Raw genomic sequence first — 12,001 nt, 5'->3', positions numbered from 1 at the left:
CCTCTTCTGGCGCCTGTCATGACTCGCAGGGCACCAGGCGTGTTGTTGTTGTCGTTTGTTTGACAATAAACCCTGCGATTAGCGCTGCCCGCCGTCCCACTGTGGAGATTCCAGGGACTTTCCCGCCTTTTCTAAAAATCACCGGTCCAAAGAGAAGCTGACGTTGGAGCTTTAGAGAACAGGTTTGCTCGCCTTATTCTGTCATGTGGTGAAGCTGCTGTTGCCTCGTGAAGACAAATAAAGAGATGAGCAGTTAGCAGTGTTGTTCTGGAGACGTGTTGTTTGAAGCCGTCCTGTCACTGGGTTTCACTGGCGCTCAGATGTTCAGTCCAGATGTGGGCTGTGATTCAGTGACGTGATGCAATCGTAGCACAAGAGGAAGATTTTCTCTTTTTTTTTTTTTCCTCCTCCCATCCACAAGGCCCGATCCACACATTCCTGCCTCCACCCTCACGTCTCTCTTCTCTGTCCTACTTTCACAGCCAAGTAGAGAACTTTCAACAAAGTTTCCAGACAGTTCTATGCGTTATTTACCCCATCATCATCATCATCATCCTCCTCCTCCTCCTCCTCCCCCCTCCCTCGTCTTCCTCTTTTCTTTTGGCCACTTTGTCAAGTATTGTTAAGTTTGGCCAGGTTTCCTTCTTCTCTCCTGGCATGAGATAAGACCCGAGGTGGATTTCTTCACTGGGAGCTGGACTCTGACTGTGATTCCACTTCCTCGACAAATCCCAGTAACAGTTTATTCACACATTTAAAATAATAATAATAATAATAATAATAATAATTATGGGGAGGGGGGGGTTATGCTTTGCTTTATTTGAGCTTTGTTGCTGTGGCGTCACGACGAGCAGAGATTTTGAGGTTTAATAATTGATGTAGTAAACAATCGACAGGCGGGTGACGCCTGAAACCCCCGGCTCTGATTGTGAGCTGGAAATAAGAGGAAATGTCAATTCCACTTTATTTATAGAGCACCAAATACAACACAGTCAAGGTGACTTATGGTGGAGATAAACCGCATCGATAGATTTTGTCTTATCGATCACCTGCATGTTCATCATGATTAATATGTTATCATGCATTTATAATAATTATATAATGTTAGCCAGGAAATGAGCTAGATTGAGGGAAAAAAAAGTATTTTTTTAAAATCATGATTTTTTTTTTTTTAACTGGAAATCATACATTTGGTAATTTTACTCTGAATTAGAAAAAAATATTCTAAATAATTGAAAATCTGAAGTTCATCTCATTTATTTATTCATTATAAATATAGCAACTATTACAAAGTGAACATTGTCATATATGATATCAGTGAATAATTCTGAGGATGGGCAAAGAATTCACTTTGTGAGGGTGAAAAGTACTTTTGTTTTTCTATTACGACGGAATTCTGAAATTAAAATTAAAATTTGACAAACTTGAGACAAAAGATTTGGTTTAGGTTTTTTTTTTTGCAATATGAAAGTATTAATATTTGTTTCTCAGAGTAAAAACACAAGAACATGCATCAACATGTTGTTTTGACAATGAGATGATAAATACAAAGAAATCACTTGAACTTTTTGAATGCCATTTAAAACGTGTTTATTTGTGAAGCTGAAATATTCCTGAAACTCCTTCAGATGTTCTTGCTCTGTGCGGCTGGTTTTAATGAAACGATCAAAGGGGGACATCTAGTGGCCAGTGAAGAAAATGCAACTCCAATAAATCATTCAAATACTTCTATTTTGCGCCTCTTCACCTCTATAATCTCGCTGATTTTAAGATGAATTTAATACGTAATAATCCCCCCTCAAAAAAGTGAAATAAAGACTAATTTGATTTGAAAAAAAATCTAAAAATATATTAGAGAAAAACTCATTTACTGACATTTAATTATCCAACAATGCAACTGCAATTCATTGTAGAACTGAATTACAAAGATATGATTGAAATTAGTTTAGTTAAATTAAGTTCCTGTTTATAATGTGACGTATATATTACTTTTTACTTTTTTTTTAATTTACTTTTTTATTACACACATTTACAGACCTGTCGATACATTCATGTGAGTATTTGAGTGATGAAACCACACGAGCTGATCGGTCATAAGAGGATTATTGTCAAACCAGATGACGAGTCATCCTAAACTAGATTTTGATTGAACTCGACTAAACCCCTGGACACAGACAGCTGAAAGTTTTCTAAAGACGATGTGACTGTCCCACCAGCAGGGGGCGTCACGTCTGCATGAATATCGTTTCCCACCAAATAAAGTCTCACTGGCCTCTCAGCTGCTCTCATTCACTCAATATCACTCTTTGCGAAAGTTAAGTTTTATAATTGTGTACAAAGAAGACATTGTGTTTCTATAAACCATGTCTGAGATTTGGGATTTCTTATAATCATTTCCAGAACAAGTCCTGAACGATTATCTCAGTTTGAGTGGCTTTGGGTTTTTTATTTTAATTCTGATCTTCAGCTCCTCTCTCGCAGCTCCATGAAGCTTTCAGACAATGTCATGGAAATTAACTTTACCCCCAATTTCTTGGCATTCAACACTGGAAATTTTCAAAATTAACTAATCTCCAGGCTAAAGACTGCTAAATAAGGTAAAATAGCAAAAACAGCCTTTATATATGTAAGTAATAATATTAATAATAATATTGGTAAAATAGCTTAAATTACGACTACAATATAAAAGCAAGAATAATAGTTTTATATATCTAAATATTATATTAGCTATAGCTTTTTTAAATAAAGAAAAACAGAAGGGGAAACATACCAGGAAAAAGATGAAAAAGAAAGAAGAATAGCAACAAATAAAAAAAGAGGGGGTTCCTATAACTAAAACTATTATATCCATTAAGAAGTTGCTGCTAAAAGCTGAATAACTAAAATAATGAAGTTGCATAAAATGACTAAAGCGAGAAAATCCATTAAAAAAATAAAAAAAAAACCTTTTAAAATGGCCACAAAAGCTAAAAATGTAATAAAATACAAGTTGCAGACACTGAGCTGCAGTAATAGTTCCTGTAGTCCTGTACTTTCTGCTTTAATCCCTACAAACACTAAGATGAGCTGCGATGTGATCAAATTACTTCTGGATCCTAAAGAACACCTGTATTTAAAGGTGCTGGAGAGTTTTGAGCTGAACACAACGTGTGGGGTTCCTCTGACAGGTTCTCATGCTGACAGACGCTCCATGCTTTCAAGCTCCTGTCTTTGATTGGACACTTCCTCATGATACAACCAACAGTTTCAGTCTCTGGCAGTGGATTTAACTCATTTTATGTTGGAGACTCTATACAGCACAAGTAATCTGATCTCAGGTGCATCGGGCCAGTGAATTACAAACCTTCTTTAACAGTTTTCAAGTGTTTCTCCTCTATAAAAACAAAGAGAGTTGAGTACATTGTGGGAAAGGTCTCGATTTAATTAGAAATGTAGGTTTTACAAAATGTGAACTCGTTGAAATTGTCAAAGAAATAAGTTCTATTTCAACATTGTACCATTTTGACGAAGCCTCCTGTTGTAAAATACAACAAAATGACTAAAAACAATGCAGATTTGACAAGTTTTGGACGGTTTTGACCTCCTGTCTGTCCCTCGTCCCTCTGTTTTGACTGCAGGTCCTCCCTTACACACAATATGGGTTTTTTTGTGCTTATCTGTCTTGTTTAGTGTTTATGCTTCATGCACCCTTCAAAGGGGTTTTTTTGGGCTCATGAAAACAAAATAAAACTCAAAAACAAAGTAGCTTGTAACTGAAATGACCTGTGTTGCTTGGTGTGTGAACGCTTTAACAATGATGAGTGGAGGAAATGATCTAATCTTGATATTGTTTGAACTTCAATGATCTCATCATTCTTATTTTAATGTTCACTTTAAATTCTTTGAGCTTTTGTCTGACTTCACGTCAAATGCTCTTAATAGATAGAACATGTTATTTTACTGGTGGTTTTCTTTTGAGCTTAACTTAAAAAAGCTTTGACGCCTTTGAAGTTAAAGAAACAGCAATGAGTATTTATCAGCAGTTTCTTTCATCGACCAGTCAAGGAGATAACAGACGAGTTAATCAGCTCAGGAAACCACCTTGACTTCAGTGACCTTTTGAGAGTTTTAATCACTTCAACAGGAGACAAGCAGCTGGCAAACACACACTTTCACTGACAAAGGACAAAGGTTGGAAGAATTGATTTTAACGTACATCATCGTTTTAGTATTTTTTTTTTAAAACCCAAAGAATGACAAAAATGAATACACTTGAATGAAGAAACCTGCATTTGAACCAAACTTCCAGATCTCTCTGCAGCCAAGCGAGACACACGTTGGTACAAAGTGCTGCAGAGGCCTGCACAGGCTGACATGACTGAAATACCTGGAGTCGGGTTCCAGGGGTGTGAAGGCGCAAAGCTGAACGCTGGAAACACACAGTCAGTCGTACACAACGTTCCAACGTAAACCTCCTCCTTATAAACATGGGCACGTCTTTCAGTGCTCTACTTTTGAAATATACAATAGAATCTCAACATTAATGCATAAAGAGATCAAAGCAAAGCCTTTTTTTTTTTTTTACTGAAAGTGAACGAGAGTATTATTTCAATACTTTTATGAAAGTACAACTAAACTCTTTGATCTGTCCGACTTACGTGTGTTTGACATTCAGCAGCCTTCAGTTTCATTACTCTGAAACTGGTTCAACTGATATTTTTATAAAGTCACACAATTATTAGAAGGTAATGAATAGAACTACTGTGGTTATCTAATTTAAATTGTACAATTTCAGAAACTTCATTATGGTCAGGGTTAATGTCATTCTAGCATATTTTCAGATCATTATTGTAATCAAGCAGATTTTTCTTTTTTATTGTTTGTCTAAATATATTATGTGCATATTGATATGTACACTCAACAAATGCCTGCCATTGAGCAGTGCATTTAAAAATAACCAATATTCGAGGATCATTTCATAACAATATACCTTCATATAACAAAATATTGTTCGTCGTATAAAGTGTCAGGGCTTTGGTCACCTCTGATAATTAAATTTTGATGCATAATGTTACACTACATAATACTAAAAAGAATAATACTCTAGAACTGTGCTTTGATTGTAGATATTTTACACAAGATTGAATCCAGTGAATCTCTTCAAGTGAAATGTGACTCATTTTATCAGAGGTTAACTGAAATACAAGATTTTTAACAGTTGCATTTGACCAAATCAGAATCAAAGCTCCTAATAGAAGGTTATTTATCATAACATCAGTTTTGTAATGATCGTCAATCCGGATAATGAGAACTCAAGTACTCTTAATTGTTCAGATTTTCCCCATGTACAAGCAAAATGAGTATTGTTTATTTCTTTTAGGATTCACTTTATATGTATTTTTCCTCAGAAACTAATATAACCTACCAGCTAAAGGTTAGAACTACGTAAATTAAACTTCCCTGCCAATAACATTCAATGTTTTTTTGCCATTACATTTAAAGTGAATCAAAAGTGCTTTGAATGTCGATATTTCATATAAACAGATTAAATCCAGTGAGTCTTCTTTGTAAGGCAACTGAATGTGTGTGTGGTTTTTTTTTTTAATAAAATTTTTTTTATGACTAGCTTTGTTTCTGACTTGGTTCAAATTAAATCCACGAGCCTCTGACCAGTCGCCTCCTCCTCCGGTAATCCCGTTACTTCCACAGGAAGGCTGTGCAGCAACCGGGGCTTTGATTTTGAAATGTGACGGCCGCGCGTGCAGGGATTGCAACACTGCGACTTGACGCGGCGTCTTGAAAAGGGAAACCCTCCGTGCGCCTGCGGGACTCTCCTTTTACGCACCGGAGCGGAGCGCGTCACCGGGATGCTGGCGGAGCCGCAGCCGCAGCCGGAGCCGCTGGAGCCGCTGGAGCCGGGTACCGAACCCAGCATCATCTCTGCGGTGAGGCCTGGTCCTTTCACACACTGCAGCGATTCTGATTCACACACACATATATATATATATATATACACACACGCACACACACACTCGATCCCCATAATGACTCCTGCCTGCGCCGCCCGCGCCGGGATGACTGTGAGCCGCCACCTCTCGTGCAGGAATAGCGCAGCGGGTTAAAATTAGACCGCTTACTGTGTAAATGTGCTCCCTGAATAACGTGGCCTGGTGACTGCGGGCGGACGGCGCGGTGGGACCGGAGATCAGGACGTGAAGGTCGGGGACACGGTGTGCGTGTGGCGGTATGACCGAGCTGTCATCAAATATCCATGCGTGGATTAATTCCACTCCGCTGGGCTGTAGTTGTAGTTGTTGGGGGAGTTTGCTCTATTCTCCATTCAGATGTTCACAGTTTCCCACCCAGGTTGCACAAGAAGTCCAAATCAAAAACTGGGATTATAGGACATGACCCACTTCATTCTTAATCTTCAACAGGACGTGCAGCGCCGTAATCCGTCTCTTTATTATGTCATCATTACCTCATTCTGTGAATATATCATTTTGTTGTGTAACCAATCAGTGCCGGTATCTGGGATACTCAAGCCCATTGGGCCATATTTGACTGATTTCCATGTGTTTTCTGTGTAAATTAAACACTAAGATTATCGTAATTAATTAGTTTGTTTCAGGTACTTTATGCTGAGGAACGTCACTGCTTTTAAAAATCGCGACAGATTATCTTACATTTCACACAGATTTCCTTGGAAAAATCTGCTATTTGCATTTTAGACAGAACAAATGCGCATTTAATAGTGTTGGTTGTAGTATTTAAGTGTACTGAATGCCGAGGCTTTAGGGCAAGGCACAAGACAATTCACACTGTTTTACAAAGAAATTCAATTATTTATTTGCACTTTTCCCATATCTTCCACAGACCCAAACTCATTTTATATTGTGGTCAAGGCAAAACAAAATAATGTCCATATGTTACATAATTTATATATAATTTATAAAAGTAGACATATACCATTAAAGGTAATGGGATTACTATTGACAATATAATACAATGTGGTTAAGAAGTAACTGATTCAATGAGGATTTTTTTTATGGATTGATAATGGATGGACTAATTGAGTCAACTCTAATGACTGTAAGAGTATTTATACTAAATGTTGAGTAGTAACTGAGTCTGCCGCCTTACAAAGGCTAGAAGAGTTCAACACTCCTGACCGCCGTCCCACGTTATTGCGTTGCGTCTCTGCAGCTTCCTCTTTACATCGAACTTTCACTGATCCTGTCAACTATTTCCAGACTTGTTTGACGTGTCAGCAGTTAAATAAAAAAAAAAGGGAAATCGTAACATTTGAATAGACTCATTCTTGTGCGTGCCTCAGTGGCAAGACACAAGGATTACTATCCTAGGCGTCCGTTAAATTTGATTATTCAGCTGTTTGTTTTTTTGCAGTGTAACTTGTCCCACGCCATTGAGAGCACATAAAGCACATCAAACTGTGCAGAACGTTCAGGGATACGTAGCTCTGAGTTCTGTTAACAATTCTGCTAAGCGTTTCCGTAAGAATCGCAAAAAAAATGGGAAAAAAACCTCATACAACGTGGATGGAAGAGCCACTTACAGAGGAGATTAGAGGAGATCAGCGTCTGTTGCCAGGGAGACGCTGAGATCAAAAGGAGAGGCAGGCACACAAACCTTCCTCTGGAATTGTGTAGTTCTTGTCCCTTCCTTAGTGACAAGGCCCAAAGATTACTATCATGCTACCATTTAATTTTCTTATCATTAATGTGATTATATTTCTGAGCAACTCTTCCTGCACCGTTTGAAGCACGGACACAAAAATCCCCTCACACCGTGCAGAATGTTTGGAAATACAACTAATATAATCTCTGACTTTTGTTAATGATTCACTGATGATTCCATTTCTGAATAAATCCCCAAAAACTGCGAAAAAATAAAGGTCCTATACAAAGCGGATGAGAGAGGCACCTGATGGAGGAGATCAAAGGAGATCAGCCGGATACGAAAAGCACATTAAAACGTGCGTAATGTTCGGGAATGGGTCACCAAGACCACTTCTATTGATTCGGCTAACCGTTTCTAAATAGATCGCAACATAACAGCAAAAATAAAGGTCCTACACAAAGTGGATGAGAGAGGCACCTCATGGAGGAGATCCAAGGAGATCAGCATCCGTTGACATGTGACAGGCAGGCACATGAAATATCCTCTGGAGTGTTCTTATAGAACGTAGAACCAGAAAAAACTGTATAAAAGGGTCTGTTAATCCAATTGTGCCTCTGTTCTGACACGTCACAATGTTTGTGGTGAGAAACATCTCGTCTCGTTGACCAACGACAACAGAAAGTCTGTTTTTAAAACATTTCCAGACTGTAGCGCCACAATCAGAAGAGATTCTGACTTTTTAAGCAAAGTGAGCTCATAGGGGAGTGAATTCGTCTCCGGGAAATTAAACAATGTGGGTTTTTATTCCTTGTTTTGCCCCAAAACCCTCTGATGTTGGATGTTCAAATGTTATTTAAATTCTTTTTCTAATCCATGTGTGACGGAGCGACCGTCAGTCTGTAAAAACCTTCCTCTGAAGAGACGTGAACTGGAGTCACACTTTGAGGTCAGGTCAGCTCCGTATTCCGCCGCCTTCGCCTCCACAGAGGGAAACCCTGTGCTGCGGACGAAGCTACGTAAACACAAGACTGGCAGCGTTTCCAGACGTGACGTTTATGAACAAAGGTTCTCAAAACTATTTGATGACGTGATTTTAAAAGCGTTCCATGTTTCGCAGATAAAAGGGTCATGCAGCTTTAAATCTTGGATTGTTGTTTTTCTTCCCCCCTTTCTCTTAGCGTAATGGCGATCTTGTTTATGTTTTCCTGTTGTGAAGCTTAAGCTTCACTTCCTGTCCTCTTGTAACCCCCCCCTCCCCCCCCCCCCACCCCACCCTCCCCCCATCCACTGGGGTCATGATTGAGAATATTTGCTCTGAGCCAGGCTTTGTGTGATGCAGTGCAGATAAGAACGTTCAGCCTGTAATTAATTTGGACTTCCTGTGGTTTTATTTTTAGACTAAAAACTCTCGCAACAACTTGTTGAGAACAAAAAAACACAAACAAAAAAAAATCCTCTCCTAATTGACTGATTTGACCCTTGTTTTCCTGGCAGAGGGCGACGGCACGCCAAAGATGACGGCCCGGTCGGACGTTTCCCGCGGCGCCCCGCGGGAGCAGGAGCGGGAGCAGGAGCAGGAGCAGGAGCAGGAGCAGGAGCAGGAGCAGGAGCAGGAGCAGGAGCGCTTCCTGGTGCTGTTCGACTTCGACGAGACGATCATCAGCGAGAGCAGCGACGACGCGGTGCTGCGGGCGCTGCCCGGCCAGCGGCTCCCCGCCTGGCTGAGGGACAGCTACCGGGAGGGCCACTACAACGAGCACATGCAGAAGGTGATGGCCTACATGGCGGAGCAGGGCGTGTCCCGGGACGCCATCCGCGCCGCGGTGGAGGGGATCCCGCCCAACCCGGGACTCCTCGGCCTCCTGCGGTACCTCGGGGGCCGCCGCCACGACTTCGAGCTGGCGGTGGTCTCCGACGCCAACATGTATTTCATCGAGGCGTGGCTGGAGGGCGCCGGCGTGCGCCAACTCTTCGCCGAGATCTTCACCAACCCGGCGAGCTTCGACGAGGCCGGCCGCCTGGCGCTGCTCCCCTTCCACTCGCACTCCTGCCCCCGCTGCCCGGACAACATGTGCAAGCGGGTCATCCTCCGGGAGTATCTGGCGCGGCGGCAGCAGGAGCGCGGCGGCGCTCCCTTCCAGAGGGTGTTCTACGTGGGCGACGGGGCCAACGACGTGTGTCCCTCGCTGGCCCTGGGGCCCCGCGACACGGCCTTCGCCAGGAGGGGCTTCCCCATGCACCAGCTGCTGCTGCTGGAGGAGCAGCGCTTCAAGGCCAACATGGCGCCCTGGGTCAGCGGCGAGGACATCGTGGACTGTCTGAAGAAGATACTGGAGGAGAGATGAGGGACGGTGGGGGAGTACACACCGTCTCACTTCTACAGGTTGAAGAGAAATAATGACCCGGAGCTCGCATGTGAGAAATTTCACTAATTTCACTGTCGATTAAGTAAATGTGACGTAACCTGACGATAGGTTTCCTTTAGTGCCTCTCGTTGAGCTTTCAGATTAGACAAGCCGATAGTTTTATCCTGATAAATAAGTAATAAGAGATTATCATCGAAATATAAGATTTCTATTTTAACATTCACCTCATCTCAAATCTAACTGCGGTCTAACTTTGTAGACAGCGACACTGAAATGTAAATGGTTTCTATGATACATAATGGAAATATGCAGCGCTCTTCCATCTGGTTCTCTTAACTGAGTCGCCATGTGAAGGAACTTCTTAACCAAAGTGAGAACAGCGTGTCAGCCTCCGTACCTTCCGTCTTCAGGGGGCCTCAGTGTTGACGGGCTTCTCTTTCCGCGGCCGACACGCCGTCAGGATCCCGTGTCGGGGAACAAAAGGCCACACGTGTCGCGTCGGCCGGGGACAAGGATGGCGCGCGGCGGGGTTTTAAGGTTGACGTAGCGCCCCCCCCCCCAGCTACACCCCCTCCGCCACCCAACACCGACACCCGATCTGCTGCTTGATTATACAAGAGCGACGGACACCAGCACGCGATGTCACAGGAACACCGCGGCCGCTTTTTACCTCGTGGCTCCAGCGGCCTGCGGCCAGAGCCCCGGCCTGGTGGGGAACCTCACGGCGAAGGTTGTCGTTGGAGGATTTGTGTTGTTTATGATGGGTTACTGAGAGGTTTTGTTTCCCCCGCTGCTTCGTCGTAACACGTAACCTCATTCTGCCTCACTGAAAGAAAAAAAAACGTGACGGCAGCAAAGCTATTTCAGTATTAACTTATTGAATCAATGCGGTTGTTCTATACTGAGTGGATTTGCACAATATGTTATAAAACATGTAGTAACACCAGTCCTTTCAAAGACCTTCAGGCTGGAGGTGAAAGGGATTAATTGCATGTACTGTATGGCGTCCATGTTGTATTTTGAATATAGGAATCTTGTGTGAATCCAGGTGGTGCAGAAATATGGGTGCTGATTTAAAAACTCAAACAAAAGCAGTGAAAGGGTAAAGTGGTTCATCCGCGAGTCACTGACATTTCTAGCCTTAACACATAATGCTGTAAAAGTGCTCCGAACTTCCTTTAGACCCGTGTTTTCATTTCTCAGGGAACGGAGAGGCAACCAAGCGAAGACGACGACAATGATAACATTCTCATACGCTTATGAAATATGTTTATTTGCACATTCGTTGTCCGGTTTGATTGAAAAGGCATCATGTGGACGTGAAGCACGACCCTGAAATTCTTCAAGATCGAGACCTAATCCATTAATGCTCCGTGATTACGAGACTGAAACTATGTGAGCTTTTCTTTGTGTGGAAAAAAAATAATATATTCACCAGTCTATGTACACTTCTTTGGGGTTTTGTGCAATAATTACATGTTGTTAAGAGGAAGAAAGACACTTTCAGGGATGTAACTTGACCCTAAATCATCAAACTGTCTTTTGTTGTTTGTTTCTTCATTAAACTTTTGAAACATGCAGCAACATCTAAATAGAAATACTGTAGGAATTTCCTTTTTGGTGGTTTGCTGTACACTTGAAATATGTGTGTCTAATTAAAAAGTGTCATGCATCATGGTAACAGGAATATAAAGCCATTATCAGACAACATGTGTGTCGTGTGCATTTCTTTAAACTTATTTTCAAAGGTCAGTATAACCTTCCGTGAGTCAAACTGAGCTGAAACTGTGTGAATGGAGGCGCACGGTGTCTGTTGTCCCTGCATACACATCAGTGCTCTCTGGGTACTCGGATTACACTCCAAAAACATGCGTTTGAGGTCGACTGGTGACTAGAAATCCTACATTGTATGTGGTTGTCGGCTCTTAAATAGGAATATCAACACAAAATAAGAAATGATGTGTGTTTTCTTCTCAAAGTAGACGACATGTTGGAGTGTTCAGAGGAGTGGTGTG

General features: G+C 41.7%; 1 protein-coding gene across 2 annotated transcripts; it reads left to right on the top strand.

Moving 5' to 3' along the window:
- Nucleotides 1–5,789: 5,789 nt before the first annotated feature.
- On the top strand, nucleotides 5,790–11,684 carry LOC308145661 (putative phosphatase phospho1). 2 transcript variants are annotated; one of them, XM_080517150.1, is made up of 2 exons: nucleotides 5,790–5,924; nucleotides 9,115–11,684. In XM_080517150.1, the coding sequence occupies exon 2, from the start codon at nucleotides 9,135–9,137 to the stop codon at nucleotides 9,963–9,965; it is 831 nt and encodes a 276-aa protein (XP_080373276.1). In that variant the 5' UTR covers nucleotides 5,790–5,924; nucleotides 9,115–9,134; the 3' UTR covers nucleotides 9,966–11,684. The 2 variants fall into 2 exon arrangements, with proteins under 2 accessions (XP_080373276.1, XP_080373277.1); XM_080517151.1 differs by lacking the exon at nucleotides 5,790–5,924 and adding an exon at nucleotides 6,184–6,223.
- The last annotated feature ends 317 nt before the right edge of the window (nucleotides 11,685–12,001 follow it).

Source organism: Blennius ocellaris, assembly GCF_963422515.1.
Source record: "Blennius ocellaris genome assembly, chromosome: 21".
NCBI classification, from domain to species: Eukaryota; Metazoa; Chordata; class Actinopteri; order Blenniiformes; family Blenniidae; genus Blennius; species Blennius ocellaris.
The sequence above is the reverse complement of the archived record's forward strand: the minus strand, read 5'-3'. Positions and strand labels throughout refer to the sequence as shown.